Source organism: Myotis yumanensis, unplaced genomic scaffold, assembly GCF_028538775.1.
Source record: "Myotis yumanensis isolate MYYU_CA2020_CCGP unplaced genomic scaffold, mMyoYum1.0.hap1 SCAF_1, whole genome shotgun sequence".
NCBI lineage: Eukaryota > Metazoa > Chordata > Mammalia > Chiroptera > Vespertilionidae > Myotis > Myotis yumanensis.
Window position 1 is genome coordinate 179,964,714 of NW_027223752.1, and position 21,427 is coordinate 179,986,140.

The following is a 21,427-nucleotide window of genomic DNA, read 5'->3' on the forward strand; positions in this document are numbered from 1 at the left end:
ATGTGCAAATTGACCGAACAGTGGAATGACCAGTCGCTATGATATGCTCTGACCACCAGGGGGCAGACGCTCAATTCAGGAGCTTCTCCTTGGCTTGTGAGTGCAGCGGTGGTGGAAGGAACCTCTCCTCCCTCCTTGGCAGAGGCAGCGCTAAGGAGCAGCAAGCCAAGCAGTAAGGAGCAACGAGCAGGCAAGAAGTAAGGAGCGAGGAGTCCCATACTTGGAGAGGGTGCAGGCCGGGCTGAGAGACACTCCCCTGCCTCCCCGTGCATGAATTTCATGTACCTGACCTCTAGTTCTGTTATAATATTCCCAAACCCATTATGGTGATGGGTGAAATAATTCATTTTCAATTCAGTTCAGGGATCTTTAAGTAGCTTATAATAATTTATTTTCCCCTCCAGGTCAACTACAGGTATAGAAGAAAATGTGATCAATAGTTGGGATACTAGTATAATAGATATAGCAAGCCATTCCTTCTTGTTGTTTTTATTTTCTAAAATAGTTTCTTTATGACACATAATTTACCAGAGAAAAAATTTTAAATTGCCAAGTAATTATGACATAAACATATGGAAACTACATTAAATTTAAATAATAAAACTGCTATCAGCCAGCTGCTTTCCATCATATTTTGACATTATTAGTTTTCTGATAGTAAACGTTCATTCATTTTTAAAATGCTTTCTAATTTGTTCCTTTTTTAAAAAAGATTTTATTTATTTACTGTGTTTAGAGAGCGAAGGAAGAGAGGGAGAGAGAAACATCAATTTGTTGTTCAACTTATTTATGCACCCATTGGCTGATTCTTGTATATGCCCTGACAGGGGATCAAACACAAAACCTTGGTGTATCTGGACAACACTCTAACCAACTGAGCAATCTGTTCAGTGCCGCTAATTTGTTTCTTATTCCAATTAAATGATAAAGCATATGTACACAGTTGAATATAATGCAATAATTTTAAGAAAATTTTTATAGCTAAAAAGCATTTTTATATATGTAAATGGAAAATGACAAAATACTTCTCTAGCTTTACTATATTACCCCAATCTAAGTAGATGATCGAATATGAGATTAATTTCAGTTATTTAAAATGTAATAAAAATAATATACTTATGAAAAAAAAGTTACAAACATATAATTCTGGAATCTCATTAATTTAGTCCCTGACATAACTCACTCAATTAGCTTATGACAGTATAGGACAAAAATACTAGAACATTCTGGCCCTGGCCAGAGTGGCTCAGTTGGCTAGCACATCTTCCTGTGCACTGAAGGGTCACGGGTTTAATTCCTGATCAGGGCACATACCCAGGCTATGGGTTAGATCTCTGGTCAGATCTCAAATGGTAGGCAACCAATGGATGCTTCTCTCACATCAATGTTTCTCTTTCTCCTTCTCCCTTCCTCTCTCTCTAGAATCAAGGAAGAACATTCACAGGTGAGGATTTTAAAAAAATAGAATCGTATTACTAAGGCAGAAAAAAATTTTAAATTTCCATTTGGAATATGACAATTTTAGTTCTGAAGACATTCAAGTTTATAGCTTTATGTAACTGAATAGCTTTTAAATGACAAAAATGTTTAAAAATACAAAATTATTACAAATACACTAATATTTAATACTCAACTCATATTTTAATAATTTTTTAAATTACATAGCACAAAGAAACGTTAAAATGGTAAGTTAGAACAACAGGGTGAGAGATGAGAGGCCTTAAAATATTAATTTAATTTAATTTAATTTTTCTCAGCATCAGTTATCCCCTCTATCCCCTCCTCCATGTCCACCCATACCCTCTCCCCCCAAACGTCCACAATAACCACACTGTTGTCCATGCCCATGAGTTCTTCCTTTTTTTTTCTTTTTCACTTAATCTTTCCACCCCCCAGCATTCCTCCTCGTGCCCCAGTTGTCTGCCTGCTCTCTATCTACCAGTCTGTCTCTATTTTGCTTGGTAGTTCAGTTTGTTCATTAACTTCCACTTATGAGTGAAATTATACGGTACATGTCTTTCTTGTTGTTGTAACTGACAAGTTATGTTGTATCTTGTTTTAAGCTAAATATAGTAATTTAAATAAAATCTATAATAAAAGGGTAATTGCTGCTGAAACCGGTTTGGCTCAGTGGATAGAGCGTCAGCCTGCGGACTGAAGGGTCCCAGGTTCGATTCCGGTCAAGGGCATGTACCAGGGTTGTGGGCACATCCCCAGTGGGAGATGTGCAGGAGGCAGCTGATCGATGTTTCTCTCTCATCGATGTTTCTAACTCTCTATCTCTCTCCCTTCCTCTCTGTAAAAAATCAGTAAAATATATTTTTTTAAAAAAGGGTAATTGCTAATTAGACCAGACATCTTCTGGATGTCATTCTGGACATTCTTCCTGACGAAGGCATGGCCTGGGGGAAGCCATCCTGGGTCTCGGGTGCCTGCTGGTGGCCAGAGGAGAGAACCCCGGGTCCCGGGTGCCGGAGGGAAGCCTGTGCCAACAACCAGGGGAAGGAAGGCCTACTCTTGCACTAATTTTCGTGCATCAGGCCTCTAGTATAAGATAATTGACTTAATAAAAATAATAACCTTTAAAAATGCACTTGATCTTGTTTGAAACACATCTCCAAAGAAATTTTAAAGATCTGGGTCCCATTACCCAATGATGCCTAAATGCACCTACATCATGCATTTGAGATAATTATATAAAAATTTCAGTGACAAGAAGCCGCCACACCTATTGGCTTTTATAAAATCCATCTTTATACCATAATCTATCTTTGTACTCTTCCTTGTGCAGCTTCATTGTGCCTTTTAGAGCCTCACAGAAGCATGACCATGCCATTATTTCTGGTCCCAAATAACAGAGAAAATACTAAGCTGAATTCTATAAAAAAAGTAAAAATCATCCAACAATTGCCTTTAAAAAGTGTATCAAACTAGCCAAAGTTTTTATCAATATTTTATTTAATTTATAGAGTTATGATATATCTTAAAGCATGTGACATTTTACATGGATACAATGGCTGGAGAGAACACCATGTCTTTATTTTCCATCTTATACATCTCTCTAAATTTACATGTGCCTTTTTAGTCCTTGACAAAATATATAATTTTAACCTTATTGATATTAATGTAATAAAAGTTATTTTAAGAGAAATGTAAAAAAAGAGAAACTAAAACAAGTACTAAAAAGTAGCTAGTAAAATGAAAGACATTAACTAGGAGACAAGCATTACAAAACAAAACAAAATGGTTTTATTCCAGGAAGAAAAAAAATTTCTTCCTGGCTCATTTGAGTAGAAGTATATGTACAAATGAAGAGGTACTGATTGATTGTGATAAACATCAGTGAAGAATTTTGTTGTTTAGTTTTTCTATTTATTCTATTGATTTGCAAATGCTAGTCATTTTTTTGTATTATTTTAGGTCATGATAGTCTAATAAAATTAGTAAATATGAAAAAAGGATGATTGCCTCATGTGTCAGGTTTAACATTTAGTAATTAAAGTAATTAAAAGCCAAGTATAATTTAATGTTTTTTTAAAGGGTCATCTTGGACAAATTACTTAATCTCTGTGTGACTTGGTTTCCTCAGAAGTAATAACCTGAGCATAATAATGCAGCATAACACTGTTAGGAGAATTAAATGAGTTAATATTTACAAAGTTTAGAATAGTGCATGACATTAATAAACTATGTAAGTGCTATTAAATAAGTTAATATATTAATTAAAACAATATATGTATAAATTCAACAAATAATAATCCAGTGCCAACAACATAAAAATTTTGTGCTAAGCACAAGAAATTGAAAAAGAAAGACAAAATTTGATAAAAAAATATTTTTCCTCAAATAATGTCTTCACCCTGGCTAAGTGGTTTAATTGGTCGGAGCATTATACCATACACCAAAAGGTTGCAGGTTCAGTCCCTAGTTGGGGTGCATATGGGAGGCAACTAATTGAAGTTTCTCTCTCTTCCTCTCTTTCTCTTTCCTTTCCTCTCTCTTTAAAAATATAGAAACATATCCTCAGATGATGATTTTAAAAAAAGTGTCTTCAATGTCTTGTGAGAGATAGCATAGTGTACAGGCAATTATATTTTTATGAATAAGTGTCATAATAAAGGTGTTCAAATATTTAGCAGTGCATGAGACTAAGTCGGTCTACAAGTACCCTTATTTTCCCATGAATTATGAGGATCCTTTAATTTCAGATTTGAGAATATTCATGAATCTTCATTATGTATTCCTCTAAAAAGCAACAAAAAGAAAAGTGGGCTCCTTCACAGTTTGCAGCATGCTTTCCTAGACTTTTTCTACTTAGAACTTCTCTGTGAAGTTTGTGCTGTCAATGTTTGTTTTATAAGCAACTATGGTTTAGAAATACAAATAGCCTGCTCTGTCCCAGATGTGAAAGTCAGGTTTCCAGACTCTCTGTTCGGAGATCTTTCTTTTAAATATGTGTGATAAAATTACTGTTTGAATTCCATGTGACATATTAATTTTTAAAATATTTAATATGTTAATATTGAAGTATTAATATTGGCTTTGCATTAATCAAACCTAAATTTATTTTCAATTTGATAGTGTAAAGCAACTATCATAGTTGGTTCTACTTTCTAAATCAAAGATAATGCATTTCACTTCCAAAATATTCAAGTCTCCAGTATTTTTTTAGTACCTACTAATTATTATCCTATATGATAAAAGCCTAATATGCAAATTGTCCTCTTGACCGGGAGTTCCACCAGGGGGCAGGGCTGGCCAGCCAACTGTTGGAAGGGAGGCCCCGGCTGGCAGCCAGCAGCCGGCAGCCACTAGGGACCCTACCTGTGCACGAATTTCATGCACTGGGCCTTTAGTGTAAGTATTACAGATTTAAAAGGCAATATTTGTTGTAAAATAGACTCAAATCTAGCAGAAGAGAAAATATAACACTGCCTTCAGAAATAATAAGCTGATAATCACCTTATGATTAGGTACAGTGAGGAAAATCTAAAATCATAAATTTCATAGAACAATTTATATTGTTATAGATCTCCTCCCCAACCACTCCCCCAACTTACTCATAGGAGAGATATTTACTTTTCATTGTTTATTTTCCTGTTGCCCAAAATTATTCTACCTGTTTTACATTTAAACATTGAATACTTAAAACAATCTTATAAAGCAAGTGCTATTGTCCTTATTTTATCGAGGATACTTGATTTCAATAAAATTACCAATATGGTCTCCACTCCTCAGGCTGCTAAGCAGAGATACATTAAATTTCAAAGCTTTTGATTTCTCTTTCAATCTTCTTCCGTGGAAAGGGAAAAGTAAAATTTAATAGTGGACACTATAGCATTTTTACAGTGTTATTAAATTATTTATGCTATAGAATAAATTCAAGTGAAGTCCTTCAATAACCTAAAAACAGAAATCTTCCAAAAGGTGATGTTAGCAGAGACAGTTGAAGGTTGGCAACATGCCTTTTATCTGTGTGTAAGAGCTACTTTCACAACAATGGTGGTGGCCCTGCAGTCATTTTCAGCGGTCTGACAAATTGTATTTATATTACACTATAAAGCACACAGTGGTACTGTGCTGCACTGGTGAGCTGAAACACTTCACTCATCTAATCAAGGCTGTCCCAACTCATCTGAAAAATAGCATAGTGTGCTCGATGTACAAAGAAGGATTGTCAAACCAGATGCAAATATTACAATAGGAATTCTGAGTTGACAGATTGTCTGCACAAGGGATGAGATATGACACACGAGAGAGCAATAAACAGCAGAGAGATAAAATAACAACACTCAATCAAGGGGAGCAGTTCCTCTAGAGATTTTTATGTATTTATTTTGTATTAAGATCCTCTGGCTCTTGAGTAACACATGAAGTTTGAAAACAATCAACTTTCTTGAGTCTTATTTTTTTAGTTTCACAAACCAGTGACTTGATGAAGTAAATAGATATGATGAAACATGAAAGGATCCTCTCTTAAGATATATGAATTGATATAGCTCAATTGATCAAACACCTAACCTTCCCCTTTCCTTTGGACCCTGGGCTTCTTCCTGTACAATCTGGCCTCAAAGGGCGAGTGCCCCAGCCACCTCTCTAAGCTCTGTCCCCCACCACTGTCATCAGCTGTTCCTTGCAGCCTTCGGGGCCATGGGCAGTACAACACTTGGGGAGGACTCAGGGCCATTTGAGCAGGGAAATCCCAGCACTCTGGTGCCGGAGGCACTGGCTTCTGGTTACTAGGAACCCTTAACTCTGGAACTTTTGCCTTGTGAAAAGAGGCACAGGCAGAGAAAGGATATAACTCAATCCTTTCACGTGCAGAATCCAAGGCAAGATCCCTGACTGCCTAGATCTAAGGGGCTGGAATTAAGAAACAGATTCAGGTTTTGTGAGGCCTGAAGTTTAAAAAGTCTGGAGGTGTCATTAATGAAAATCAACATTAGTAAGCAGTTGGCTGGCCAATCTTGACCCTCTGGATTTCACTTCCTTTTTCCAGACATAAATCAGATCTGTCCATTGTGTTTCCAACTGCAGAGAATACATCTGAAACTCTCTGAATGATTTCCCCAAAGACTCTGCATTAGGCTTGAGATTAGAAGATTACTCTTCCCAGCTCCAACTCCTCCTCCAAAAGCTGTTCAGTGGACTGACATTTAGGCAACAGCTCTCTGCACAGAAGTCTTTCCACATAATTCCTCTGACTGCTGTTTCTACCCTTAAATTGACCAATTCATAAAACAGGTATCATTTCTTTAAAAACTTGCATGGGAAGAGGGCTGTTTCATATTCATAGTAGTATGTATCAGATATTTATCAAATCCATGCCTCTATTTCCTTTGTTTTAAATAAATTTTTTCAATTAAAAGTCACAGCTTATTAAGAGATATCCCACAACCTGGAAGAAAGTTTTGCAATTCACATAGCAACCCAAGTTTAGAGATCAGAATATAAAAAAGAACTTCTTCTAATAGATATAAAGAAAAGACAGATTGCCAATAAAGAACTAAAAGAGATGGATAGGCCATTTATGGGACAGGAAACACAAATGTCCAATAAACATTTGCAAAGATACACTACATGACTAAAAATAAGTCTATGTAAATGAAAACCACAATGCCAGTTCACACCCCTAAGACTGGTGCAAGTATAGAGCCTCACAAGGCTAACTGTGGGCAAGAGTGTGAACCATGAGGAGTTCTGGTGAATGATGCCTGTTGAATTCAAAGATGTATGTGCCTTATGACCCTACCATCCCACTGCCAAAGAAACCTCACACTGGCTCCAGGAGCCCATAAATGTTCATAGAAGAACTATTTATAAAATAAACATTGCAAACTGTGTATATGCTTATTAACAGGTGACTGAATAAATACATTATGATACAGTTATATGATGGAATATTATCTACACTAATAAAAGAGAAACATGGTAATTGGCATACGACCGCTACCCTTCCCATTGGCTAATTAGCGAGATATGCAAATTAATCACCAGCCAAGATGGCGGTTAACTGTCAACAAAGATGGCGGTTAATTTGCATATGTAGGCACAATGCAGGGAGGCAAAATGGAAAGCACAGAAGAAGCCCCCTGGCACTCCCAGGGGCGAGCTAAGAGCTGGGGGGCAGGGCAAAGGCGGAGAATCCTGGCCTTTGCCACACTCGCCAGTGATAGCAGGAAGTAGGGGTGGAGCCAGCAATGGGAGCTGGGCAGGGGTGGAGCCCGGGATCTCGGGGTGGCTGCAGCTGCTGCCGGGAGCCCACGATCAGGGAGTGGTTGCAGCTGGGTGGGGGGGGCGGCTGCAGCTGGGGGTCCCCGCTGCCCTAACGCCTCGGCCAGAGGCATTAGGCACGGGCAGGGGCGGAGCCCATCAGGGGACGGCAGCAGCTTGGGGGATCCTCTGCCCGGGCCTAACACCTCTGCCAGAGGCGTTAGGGCTGGGCAGGGCGGCTGCAGCTGGGTGTCCCCACTGCCCGGGCCTCACACCTCAGCCAGAGGCGTAAGGCCCGGGCAGGGGCGGAGCCCACCATCAGGGGCGGCTGCAGCTGGGGGTCCCCTGCCTGGGTCTAATGCCTCAGCCAGAGGCGTTAGGCTGGGCAGGGGCGGCTGCAGCTGGGGGTCCCCACTGCCCGGGCTTCCCGCCTCAGCCAGAGGAGTAAGGCCCAGGCAGGGGTGGAGCCCACGACCGGGGTGGGGGGCGGCTGCAGCTGGGGGTCCCCACTGCCCGGGCCTCACGCCTCAGCCAGAGGAGTAAGGCCCAGGCAGGGGTGGAGCCCACGATCGCAGGAGGCTGCAACTGGGGGGGTCCCCTGCCCAGGCCTAATGCCTCGGCCAGAGGAGGTGTTAGGCCGGGGCAGGGGCAGCTGCAGCTGGGGGTCCCCGCTGCCCGGGCCCAACGCCTCGGCCAGAGGTGTAAGGCCCGGGCAGGGGTGGAGCCCATGATCTTGGGAGGCTGCAGTTGCAGGGGTCCCCTGCCCAGGCCTAATGCTTTGGCCAGAGGCATTAGGCCTGGGCAGGAGCGGTGCCAGCGATCATGGGGAGCAGGGGCACAGTCGCTGATGGTGGGAGCTTGGGGTCCCCTGCCCAGGCCTAATGCCTTGGCCACAGGCGTTAGGCCTAGGAAGGGGTGGAGCAGGAGGTCCCTTGGAGAGCTGTGGGTCCCCTGCCCAGGCCTAATGCCTGGGCGAGAGGCATTAGGGCGGAGCGGTCAATTGCAGGGAGCAGGGGCCGAGTTGACGATGGTGGGGAGCTGGGGGTCTCTTGCCCAGGCCTAATGCCTTGGCCAGAGGTGTTAGGCGTGAGCATGGGCAGAGCCAGCGATCGGGAGCAGGGGCGGCATGGGCGATCGTAGGGAGCTGGGGGTCCCCTGCCCACCCTGATCTGGGACACCCTTCAGGGCAAACCAGCTGGCTCCCACCTGTGCACCAGGCTTCTATCCTATATAATAAAAGGGTGATGTGCACATGCAATTTTTTTCCCCAAATATATTTTATTGATTTTCTACAGAGAGGAAGGGAGAGGGATAGAGAGTTAGAAACACCGATGAGAGCGAAACTTCGATCAGCTGCCTCCTGCACACCCCCTACTGGGGATGTGTACGCAACCAGAGTACATGCCCTTGACAAGAATCGAACCTGAGACCCTTCAGACCGCAGGCCGATGCTCTATCCACTGAGCCAAACCCGTTAGGGCGGTAATGTGCAAATTGACCCTAACAGCAGAACGACTGGGAATGACTGGTCACTATGACACACACTGACCACCAGGGGGCAGATGCTCAATGCAGGAGCTGCCCCCTGGTAGTCAGTGCACTCCCACAGGGGGAGCTCTGCTCAGCCACAAGCCAGGCTGAAGGCATCACATTGGCGATGGTGGGAGCCTCTCCTGCCTCCTCAGCAGCTCTGTGGATATTCAACTGCAGCTTTGGCCCGTTGGCAAGTGGACATCCCCCAAGGGATGTATCACTGCCAGCTTAGGCACAATCCCCCGGGGAGCAGGCCTAAGCCAACAGGTGGACATCCCCGGAGGGGTCCCAGACTGCGAGAGGGCACAGGCTGGGCTGAGGGACCCCCGGGTGCACAAATTTTTGTGCACGGGGCCTCTAGTACACTAATAAAAATAACTAGCATTGTAAGTCAAACATTTATCAGCACACTGCTGGGTGGTGGATGTGCCTTCTGGATACCTACGGCCTGTGGTGGTGAGGAGGAAGCTTACTGTGCCTGACTGGCCCCAGGACAAGAACTAGGGCCTCTGTGAAATGGTCTAGGGAGGTTGACATGTGCTGAAAATGAAGAAGAGTTTCCTAACAGGACAGGCTGGCCAAGATCCTCTAAGGAAGCGGTTCTCAAGCTGTGGGTCGCGACCCCTTTGGTGGTCGAACAACCCTTTCACAGGGGTTGCCTGAGACCATCCTGCATATCAGATATTTTCATTATGATTCATAACAGTAGCAACATTACAGTTATGAAGTAGCAACTAAAATAATTTTATGGTTGGGTCACAACATGAGGAACTGTATTTACAGGGCCAGAAGGTTGAGAACCACTGCTCTAAGGGAATAAACTGTCATTAAAGGTGTCAAGCAGGGGGTGGGCAAATTCATTTGCAGTGTACCAAGCACTGGATACCAGTAGTGTAAGGGCAGGGTTAGGTGAAGATGGTCTTTATGACCTCTCTTCCACACCCAAAGGCCCTGTGGTTCCATGATCCAGTGACGTCGCAAAGCATGATCTAAAGAGGACAGGACTGAATAAATAACCAAATGGTGATGCATCCATGCCATACGACACTGCTCACTAATAAAAAGGCACGGACCCTGGCACATGCAACAACACGGATAAATCTCAAAAAACATGCTGCATGAAAGAAGCCTTGAATGAGGGACCTCAAACTGATTCCATTTATGTCATGCTTCAATTTCTGACTTTTTTAAATGGGAGAGTTTTAAGGTACCAAGTAATGGAAGATAAATAAAGGCTAAAGACTAAGTGTAGAAGAAAATTTATTAGTAAAGAATCATAAGAATTTCAATAAGAACCTAAGTGGAATTTACTGATACTCATGTGGATTTTCAGTGAGAATCAATGGCAATGATTCAGAAAGGAACTTTGTGAAAGTACATTTGTAGGTTTCACACTTACATAGTTCCATTGATAATATTCAATATAAATTAAATAATACCAAAGGTCTCCCTTGCCTAGACTATTACTAACTCAAAATAACATGTTAGGATTGTCATAATATTACATTATTTCACCATAATTACAATTAGTAATATAAACATTTCTTCTCCAATCTTAATGCAATTACTTGGTAATATATAGAAAGTTTTATAACCATATTTAATTTGCCTAGGTTCTGAAATGCATAGTGGCTCAGTACCCTTTTCACATTTCACCACATCCAATGTCCGTACCCTAATCAATGCTACTGTCAGAAACCACTGAAATGGTCTCACTATAGACACCAGTAGTGTGCTGGAAAATGGATAACGACCAGCTCTTTGGGAGAAGGGAAAATCCTGATTTGCAAGATCTACCCATTGCTATGGTGTAAATACACCCACCATGGCTAATTTCAAGCTTCCAATGGAAGATCACTGAACCTGGAGTTGGGAAGAAATGATAACAAATTGACTCTTTCAAAACACTGTCTTCACACCACTCCCCTCACCACACCCAATATATTATTCATAAGAACACAGGATGAGGTTTTTAAAAGATCACACCATCTGGGGCCTGGTTAAAAATAAATTTTTCAATTCTTTTTACTTCTCCCAAACCTTCTTTCAATTTTTTTCCTGCTCCCAGTCTTCACAGAGTATTTGGACAAGCTGTTATCTGTGCTGGAAAATTCTTCCTTTGCCTTTTCACATAATTAACTGATATCCTTCAGATCTTAGCTCAAGAATTAGTTCCTCAGAGAACTTTTCCCTGATGTCCTTGGTTATGTTAAAGCCCCATATTAAAGCCCTTGTAACAGGATTCTACCTCTACATTATAGCTACTGTTACATCTACAGTCTTGTATTTCTTGATGCAATCAGTTAATGTGTCTCTCTGACTATACTCTTAAGTTTATGAGACAGCACTTGGTTTTCAACACCAAATCCCCAGCCCTGAGCACAGTGCCAAGAACAAAGCAAGTACTCGAGAATTAGATGAGTAAATGTGTACCTAAAATCTTAAATAAATATGTTCCCCTGAAATGTGTAGAGTTGAAGATTAGATGATAAGAGGAGTCTTTGATGTGTCTTCCGTAGGCCTACAGAGTTTGTGTAACAACTCTATAGATGACATTAGAAAGTACTTAAGCTTTTCCAAATTTAATAATACATTATTCATTCAGATAAAATAAAAAGAGCTGACAGAACTTTAAATGTTTGTTCTTAAGAACCTATCCAAATAAAATAGGTTACTTTTAGCCCTTCTTAAAAAATTGACATTCTGTACTAAATGATGGCATTTTCACCCTTCCAGAAGCAGCTCAAACTTTATGTCAACAAATGAAGCACTACAAGGAAGTCTTGAACCTGGAGTGCATACAGCTTATTTAACTACGGCATCATTTCAACAAATTAAAACAATAAATCAAATGTCTTAGGAAGTTTAGATTTCTCTATATAAAATAAAAACATGGAAATTGACAAAAATAATAGAATAATTTATCTCTCTCATATTCACCTCTATCTTTCTAAGTTTACAATGACCATAAAATGCTTTTATTTCAGATGTTGAGTCAAGATATATATATAAACAGAGTACATGCATTTCAACAAACATTTCTAATAAAAACACAAAATAAAATTAAAAACTAATCATGAATGTGGTTTCTATTGTCCTCTTCAGAGTTTGAATTTTATGTACATTTCATAAGCTGCTCAAAGCACATAATTGTGATTTGAGAAATGTATAAGTTTGAGTAACATGAGAGTTTGGCTGGATATGTGGACATATTTTTAACATTAGGATTTTATAATTTTATAAAGCTCTGCATTCACAGCTTTTTGATCCCAACATCCCATGCTTATAACAAATAATTGAAAACTGTATACTCTTTTTGGATCACAAAGATTTTTTTCTAGCAAATTTACCCTTTCCATGGTATTCTGAGCTACCTATCAGATCAGACTAAAAAGTAAAGTAAAATCTGTACCTTTGTTTTCTGAATGAAGATGATCTTTAGATATATCAACAAGCGAACAGGTCTGCATTTTCCCACTACAGTGCTCAGAATGCAGCTTTCCTTCCTAAAAGATTTAGATATTTCCTCCCTATAGCTTGCTATGCTGAAAAATGTATATTTAATTCTTAACTGAAATGCATTATTCTTCCTTTATTCCTTATAGAAAATGTCTACAAAATTATAAATACATGAGAATATTTAAAAACTATTTGTAAAAATTAGAATATTTTCACCTAGGCTATGACTAAAAGTTGGTAAGGTTATATAAAATATTTCAGTCATAAAATATTTCTGACATTCTAAAATTATATATCAATACAATGGCATAATTAAGACCAATATTCTGAGTTTGTTTTCATGAATTTATATCAATATATCAATAAATGTGACCTAACGTTAAATAATCATATGTCCAACCCAAATCCATACCTTACACTAGATAAATAGCATATGTTGCCTTTATACCACCATTGATCTCTTAGGTGCATATTTTACCTCTTTACCTAGATTATGACATCCTCAAAGATACATTATCTTACATATTTTTTATTATGTAAACTCTTATGTATTCAGAAGCTCCTATACTGAGATTACTGCACTTCTTAGCAACAGATGTGCTGAGATTTGAATTATATGACTCTATGAGTCCTATGCTTCAAAGACTCAATGGATTTTTATGCATTTATCATGCAAAGCCTATACAATTAAACGTAAAATTTACATAGAGAAATAATTCCATCATGAATTTAAAGGAAATACTACTTATTCAAAGATAATGTCTCAAATTACAGCATTCTAATATCTTACTACAAACATAGTTTGAATAATTATAAAAGTAGTGTTTATGAAACTACATTTCATTTTCAAAATTTAGCTATCAGCTCTTAAAGTGTGTATAGATTTTTGGGGACGCTATATATAATACACTTGAGTTTTCAAATATAATTCAATTGGTGTATATGAGACATAATTTTCCTCCCATTAGACAAAAAAAAAAGGCTTTTGGAACCTAAAGATTAGACTATATTAAGAACAGTTAAATTGTTTTCACTTTTAGATTGTATTAAAACTGAATTACAATCATTACTTTCTGAATTGGTTAATACTTCTCTCATAATAAGTATATTAACACTATTTTCATTCAATCAAATATATACATTGCTCCATTTCAACTCAACATTCTTAGATGTAACATTAAGGGATTTCCTAAATGATTTCAGAAAGAGTAGCAGGCATGTTCATTCCAGAGAACTCTGTCTTCAGGAGTTTATTCAGTAGAAAGGTATCAAGAAACAAACATTATTATACAATGTTATCAATGGGGAAAAATAACAGGTGCTTTAAGGTAACACTTCCTCACTGATGAAGTGGTCAGCCAGCAATCCTTGGCAACATCATTCATCACCTTGTTTCCAAACTTCAAGCAGGTATGGCACTACTTTCACTGGAAAATCATCAGTAGTTTTTCCTTTTTCACTTATTTAATGCATACCCAGAAATAATCCTAGTTTATTTGATATTTCAAGCCCATATAGCTCACATTTGTGGCCATGGATTTAGTGGTCTCTTGTCATTATAGTAAAGAAAAGAACTATCACTTATTCCATATAAGATCAAACTTAAATATAAATTAAATTATAAAAAGCAAACCAACTTTAAGCTAAGAAGTTTATATTAAAATCTGATCATATTTCAGAGCATTAAATCCTACAACTACAAAATAAGCAATCTAAGAACAGTGCACGCACATTCCCAGGTAAGGAAACAAACTGCTTCAGGCTACTTACCCGAGTTCCTAAGATAAAGGAAAAACACGACCCTTGGATGGGATATAGTTCAAACACACAAAATTGGAAGCCACAGAAGCACTTCATGAGGCAGTAGATTGATTTTTAATGTGCAAAATTTACTTCCGCCCTCTCCATATGACAGTATTGACACATTCATTATAAACCGCAACTTCTGAGCAATCTAATTCAGTTATCCACAAGTTTCACAAAGCTCTAAAAGTCAAATGAACAACTTACTGTTTGGCAGGTTCAGGGAATTTTAGCTCTTCTCCTTTCCTCATTTCTATTGTTGGTTCCATAGGAGTGAGCACTACGGCAGCACATGAGACTACAGAGTTGTACGATTCCTCCCGGCAAACTGTTGTTATTGAAAGAATTCATCGTAAATGTCAAAGTTATTTATTAACTAGTCTCACTTTCCCTTTTTCTATTTTTCTTTTCAGTCAAATTAAAGAGATAACTAAACTAAAACATTAATTATAATTACATTATCCTTACTTATCATTTTCTAAACTAAGTCATCACTCACTAGGCGTTGCCAACATTTTACAGTCCTTCATTTAAAAAAAGCTTTTCATTGAAGAATGAGAAGAACACAAATCATACACAGCTAAATTAATCTTTGCAACATGAGAACATCTGTTTAATCAGCATTACAATCAATAAATAGGGCATTACCAGCACCCTAAAAATCCTGTGGTACCCCTTTCTAATCACTATTATAGCCTCCAAACTTAGCCATTATAATTACTTATATAACCACAGATTAGTTTATCTACTTCTAACCTTAATATAAATTACATCATACTCTTTTGTTGGTGTACTCTTTCATGTGGCTTATTTCAATTTGTTCATTCTTATACTTTCCAGTGAATGCTACATATATAATATATGTATATATATGTGAATATATATGGTGGGGCAAAAGTATGTATAGAGTTGTAAGCATGCAAAACAGAGATTATAGTTATTATTATTATTACTACAAAACAGCTGTAGTTCAGGTTTATTAGGCTGAATTTAATTTGTTTGCCTTATGGAGCACATATTAGAAATTAAATGACTTACCTTCTATGAATATATTTTCTACATAATTCTTTTTTATTGTCTAAAGTTTTACATATGTTTCCTTTCCCCCAATTTTTTCCATGTGAACAGCTACAGAACTACTTTTGCCTACACGCGCACACACACCCCCACACACACACACATTTTATTGGTAATAGACATTTGGATTGATTCTGGTCTGGGGCTATTTCAAAATATCTATAAACTTCCTTGTACTGTTTTGATGCGTACATAAATTTATAGTGTAAAAATACTTATGAATTGCTCCTAAGGTATATTCATATATTTTATGGTCGTTAAGTTTTACTCAACTGATTGTACTAACTTGCATTCCCCAAAATAGAATAAGAATTTCGGCAGTTCTGCATCTGTACCAACACTTGGTTTTGTCAGGTTTTTTTCTTTTTAAAAATTTAATATTGTATTAATTTTATTGCTATATCCAAATATAGCATCTTAAAACAATATACATTTAATATCATAGATCTTCATGTTAGCAGTCTAGGAAGGCTCCATTGTGTTCTCTGATTAAAGTCCCTCCAGGCCATTGTCAAGATGGTAGCCAATCTTTGCTCTTATCTAAAGTCTATGGGTCAAGAATCCATTTCTGAGCTTGTATATGTTGCTAGCAAAATTTAGCATGCAGTAGTGGGATACAGGTCTCCTTTGCCTTGCTGGCTAGTGGTCAAGGTCTATTCTGAGTTCCCTAACGGCCAGTGACCCACAGTCTCTCTATCTCAGCAATGGAGAACGCCCCTTACACTGAGAACTTCTCATGATTTAATTTCTTCTTTTCCTAACAGCTGTGGAAAATATTCCTCTGCTTTTAAAGGACTCATGTGATTAGTCTAGATTATATCCTTTTTTTATTACCTCAAAGTCAACTGATTAATAATCTTAATTATAGCTGCAAAATCTCTTTTACCATGTAACATAACATAATTATAGTAGTGAAGTCCAATAATTTTCCCAGTGGAAGTAATTATACCAGGGCTACAGTCATGTGTCATCTTAGAATTCTGCCTACCATGGCTATTCCTGTAAGTATATAGTGATATTACATTTTAATTTTCATTTTCCTGATAACTAATAAATTAAATATACTAGAGGCCTGGTGCATGAAATTCGTGCACTGGGGGGGGGGGGTTGTTTCTCAGCCCAGTCTGCACCCTCTTGCAGTCCGGGAGCCCTTGAGGGATGTCCAACTGCTGCAGAGATGGGAGAGGCTCTCACCAAGGCCACTGTGCTTACCAACTGTGAGCCCAGCTTCTGGCTGAGCGGTGCTCCCCCTGTAGGAGAGCACTGACCACCAGGGGGAAGCTCCTGCGTTGAGCAGGATTAGGCCAAAACTGGCTCTCTGACATCCTCTGAGGGGTCCTGGATTGTGAGAAGGCACGGGCCAGGCCGAGGCACCCCACCGGTGCACAAATGGGGTCAAGGAGGGACATGGGAGGTTCCCCAGCCAGGGAGGGACCACAGGAGGGCTCCAGGGTGTGCCTAGCCCCTTTCACTAAGTCCTGATTTGCTGGATCCCAGCAGCAAGCTAACATACAGATCAGAGCATCTGCCCCCTGGTGGTCAGTGAACGTCATAGTGAGTGGTTAAGCAGCCTTAGCATATCATTAGCATATTATGCTTTGGTTGAATGGACGACCGGACACTTAGCATATTAGGCTTTTATTATATATACTACAGGCCCGGTGCACAAAAATATGTGCACTCGGGGGGGGAAGAGGGGGTCCCTCAGCCCGGCCTGTGCCCTCTCGCAGTCTGGGACCCCTCGGGAGATAACGACCTGCTGGCTTAGGCCTGCTCCTGAGTGGCAGAGGGCAAGCCCAATCCCTAGGTGCAGCCCCTGGTCGGGCTCAGAGCAGGGCTGATTGGGGAGTTGGGGCGCCGCCCCCTGTCATGCACAGAGCAGGGTGGATTGGGAGGTTGCGATGCCACCCTCAGTCACGCTCAGGGTAGGGCTGATTGGGGGGTTGGGGCACCGCCCCCTGTCACACTCAAGGCAGGTTCAATGGGGAGGTTGCGGCGCCACCCCCTGTGATGCACAGAGCAGGGCCCATCAGGGGGTTGGGGCACTGCCCCCAGTCACTCACAGAGCAGGGCCCATCAGGGGGTTGGGGCACTGCCCCCTGTCACTCACAGAGCAGGGCCCATCAGGGGTTTGGGGAGCTCCCCCTCTCATGCACAGAGCAGGGCCCATCAGGGGGTTGGGGAGCTCCCCCCTGTCACGCACAGAGTAGGGCGAGTAGGGCCAATAGGGGAGTTAGGGCACCGCCCCCTGTCACCCACAGAGCAGGGCCAATCAGGGGGTTGGGGCACTGCCCCCTGTCACTCACAGAGCAGGGCCCATCAGGGGGTTGGGGCACTGCCCCCTGTCACTCACAGAGCAGGGCCCATCAGGGGGTTGGGGAGCTCCCCCTCTCATGCACAGAGCAGGGCCCATCAGGGGGTTGGGGAGCTCCCCCCTGTCACGCACAGAGTAGGGCGAGTAGGGCCAATAGGGGAGTTAGGGCACCGCCCCCTGTCACCCACAGAGCAGGGCCAATCAGGGGGTTGGGGCGCCACCACTGTCACACTCAGGGCAGGGCCGATGGGGAGGTTATGGCTCTACCCCGTCACACACAGAGCAGGGCCGATCAGGGGGTTGGGACGCCACACACTGTCACACACAGAGCTGCAGGGAGATCAGGGGGTTTGGGCGCTGCCCCCTGTCATGCTGATCTGGTGCCAGGAGGCCTCGCAGCTCCGCTGATCCCAGTGCTGGGAGGCATATTACCCTTTTACTATATAGGACAGAGGCCTGGGGGCCGGCTGGTTTGCCCTGAAGGGTGTCCTGGATCAGGGTGGGGGTCCCCACTGGGGTGCCTGGCCAGCCTGGATGAGGGGATGATGGCTGTTTGCAGCTGGTCACACACCCTTCAGGGTGGGGGTCCCCACTGGGGTGCCTGGCCAGTCTGGGTGAGGGGCTGAGGACTGCTTTCAGGCTAGGGGTTTTGACTGAAGCTCCCAACCACTCCTTTTTTTTCTTTTATTTTTTTCTTCTGGGCCAGCTTTAGCTCTGGCTCTAGCTCTGAGGCTTCCGCTGCTGGTTTTTTTGCCGTTCTATAATCGAAACAATGTATAACTTCAGCTCTGAGATCCCAGCCGGCTATATTTGTTAGAATGTTTCAAACTGCCAGCTCAGAGTCCTGCAAGGCAGGCGGGGAACGTTGGAGTCTGCAGTCACTGGAGCAAGCAAGCCTCATGTTCGCTTCCAGCTGCCTGGCTGCCGGCCGCCATCTTGGCTGACAGTTAATTTGCATAAGGATACGCTGATTAGCCAATCAGAAGGGTAGCGGTCGTACGCCAATTACCATTTTTCTCTTTTATTAGTGTAGATAATCCTCAATTTACATGATTCTGATATACAAAAATTTCAGTTACATGATTTAGTTAAATAACACCAGATACCACCAAACATATGTTTCAAATTTCAGTTAGCATGATATATCAGCTATAACTGTATAAATTTCTCTACTAGCTCTTCAGTCCACACATCACTACCCAAATAATAGATGTGCTTCATGATCAGTGACACACATATTGCTTCTTTCTAAGTCTGTCAATGATTGGTCTTTATGATACTCAGTTTAAGCACAGACCTCAAAGTGTGTAGTTGCATTGCTCCCTTGTCTTCCAATGATAAGCCCATGTGACATTTTATACAAATGAGTACTCTGAGGAAGGAATTTGCCAGTGGAAATAAAAGTGTAGCAAAGAAATGAAAACCGTTGGTGCTGGAAATGATATTTGATTTGATTATAAATAAAAAGCCAATGACCACTGATCTAAGTATTCATTTCAAGAAATAAGAGCTAGACAACAAATTAACTTCCTACCCTGTGTAGAAAGGGAAATACTAAACACAACAGCACACAGTAATGAAAGGGAAGACAAAAATACAATGGTTGGGCCATGATCTGAAAGAGAAAGGTGTGAGAAATGATCCCAGGTTCTCCAATTTTCCTGTAAAAACGTTTGCCGAATTATTAATCTGCTCAGGGCTAGAGTATGAGGTACAAAATAGATGGCCAGCCCTAGCTGGTTTGGCTCAGTGGATAGAGCATTGGCCTGTGGACTGAAAGGTCCCTGGTTCAATCATGGTTTAGGGCACATGCCTGGGTTGCAAGCTCAATCCCCAGTAGGGAGTGTGTAGGAGGCAGCCAATCAATGCTTCTCTCTTTCTCTTTCTCTCTCTCTCTCTCTCTCTCCCCTCTCTCTTCCTCTCTGAAATCAATAAAAAATATATAGATAAAAATCTATCTATCTATCTATCCATCTATCTATCTATCTATCTATCTATCTATATCTACACTAATAAAAGAGAAACATGGTAATTAGCGTATGACCGCTACCCTTTTCATTGGCTAATCAGTGAGCATATGCAAATTAACTGACAACCAAGATGGCAGCCGGCAGCCATGCACTGAAGTGAGCAGGGAGGCTTGCTTGCTTCAGTGACTGTGGACTCCAACGTTCCCCGCCTGACTTGCCGGCCTCTCAGCTACAACTCTAAGCAACTATGTACTATGTTGCAAATAAGAAGCTAAACAAAACCCCAGAAACCAGACGGATTGAAAACCAGCTGGACCACAACATTGTATCGATGTTTTCAGCAGCGAGGCCTCAGAGCTAAAGCTGGCCCAGAATAAAAAAAAAAAAAAGAAAACAAGGAGCGGTTGGAAGCTTCAGTCACCCGCTTCTGGAAAACAGCCCTCAGCCCCTCACCCAGACTGGGCAGGCACCCCAGTGGGACCCCCACCCTGATCCAGGACACCCTTCAGGGCAAACCAGCCAGCCCCCACCCGTGCACCAGGCCTCTATTCTATATAGTAAAAGGGTAATATGCCTCCCGGCACCGGGATCAGCAGAACAGCGAGGCTCCTGGCACCGGGATCAGGGTGACAGGGGGCAGCACCCAAACCCCCTGATCGCCCTGTGGCTCTGTGTGTGACAGGGGGCGGGGCCACAACCTCCCTATCCGCCCTGCTCTGTTCATGACAGGGGAAGGCGCCCCAACCCCCTGATCAGCCCTGCTCTATGCCTGATAGGGGGGAGCTCCCCAATCCCGATTGCCCTGCGGCTCTGTGTTTGACAGGGTGCAGCGCACCAACCCCCTGATCGGCCCTGCTCTGTGTGTGACAGGGTGCGGCGCCCCAACCCCCCCCCCCCCCACACACAGGCCCTGCTCTATGTGTGACAGGGTAGAGCCATAACCTCTCCATTGGCCCTGCCCTGAGTATGACAGTGGCGGTGCCCCAACCCCCTGATCGGCCCTGCTCTGTGGGTGATAGAGGGTGGTGCCCCAACCTCCCTCCACGGGCCTTGCTCTGTGTGTGACAGGGTAGAGCCATAACCTCCCCATTGGCTCTGCCCTGAGTGTGACAGGGTGCAGCGCCCCAACACCCTGATCTGCCCTGCTCTGTGTGTGACAGGGGGCGGTGCCCCAACCCCCCTGATTGGTCCAGCTCTGTGTGTGATAGGGGGCATCACCCCAACCCACTGATCAGTCCTGCTCTGTGCATGACAGTGGGTGGCGCTGCAACCTCCCCATCGACCCTGCCTTGAGTGTGACAGGGGGCGGTGCCCCAACCCCCCAATCGGCCCTACCCTGAGCGTGACTAGGGGTGGCATCGCAACCTCCCGATCCACCCTGCTCTGTGCATGACGGGGCAGCGCCCTAACTCCCCAATTGGCCCTGCTCTGAGCCTGACCAGGGGCTGCACTTAGGGATTGGGCCTGCCCTCTGCCACCCGGAAGAAGGCCTAAGCCAGCAGGTTGTTATCTGCCGAGGGGTCCCAGACTGCGAGAGGGCACAGGCCGGGCTGGGGCC

At 42.2% G+C, this 21,427-nt stretch overlaps 1 protein-coding gene across 4 annotated transcripts in view; it reads right to left on the minus strand.

Moving 5' to 3' along the window:
* Positions 1-21,427, minus strand: part of CCSER1 (coiled-coil serine rich protein 1) — a 1,176,231-nt gene that overhangs the window by 889,126 nt on the left and 265,678 nt on the right. For all 4 annotated transcript variants that reach the window (XM_070392710.1, XM_070392707.1, XM_070392715.1 and 1 more), the window contains exon 5: positions 14,716-14,836. In XM_070392710.1, coding sequence (XP_070248811.1) covers positions 14,716-14,836 — 121 coding nt within the window. The remainder of the gene's footprint in view (positions 1-14,715; positions 14,837-21,427) is intronic.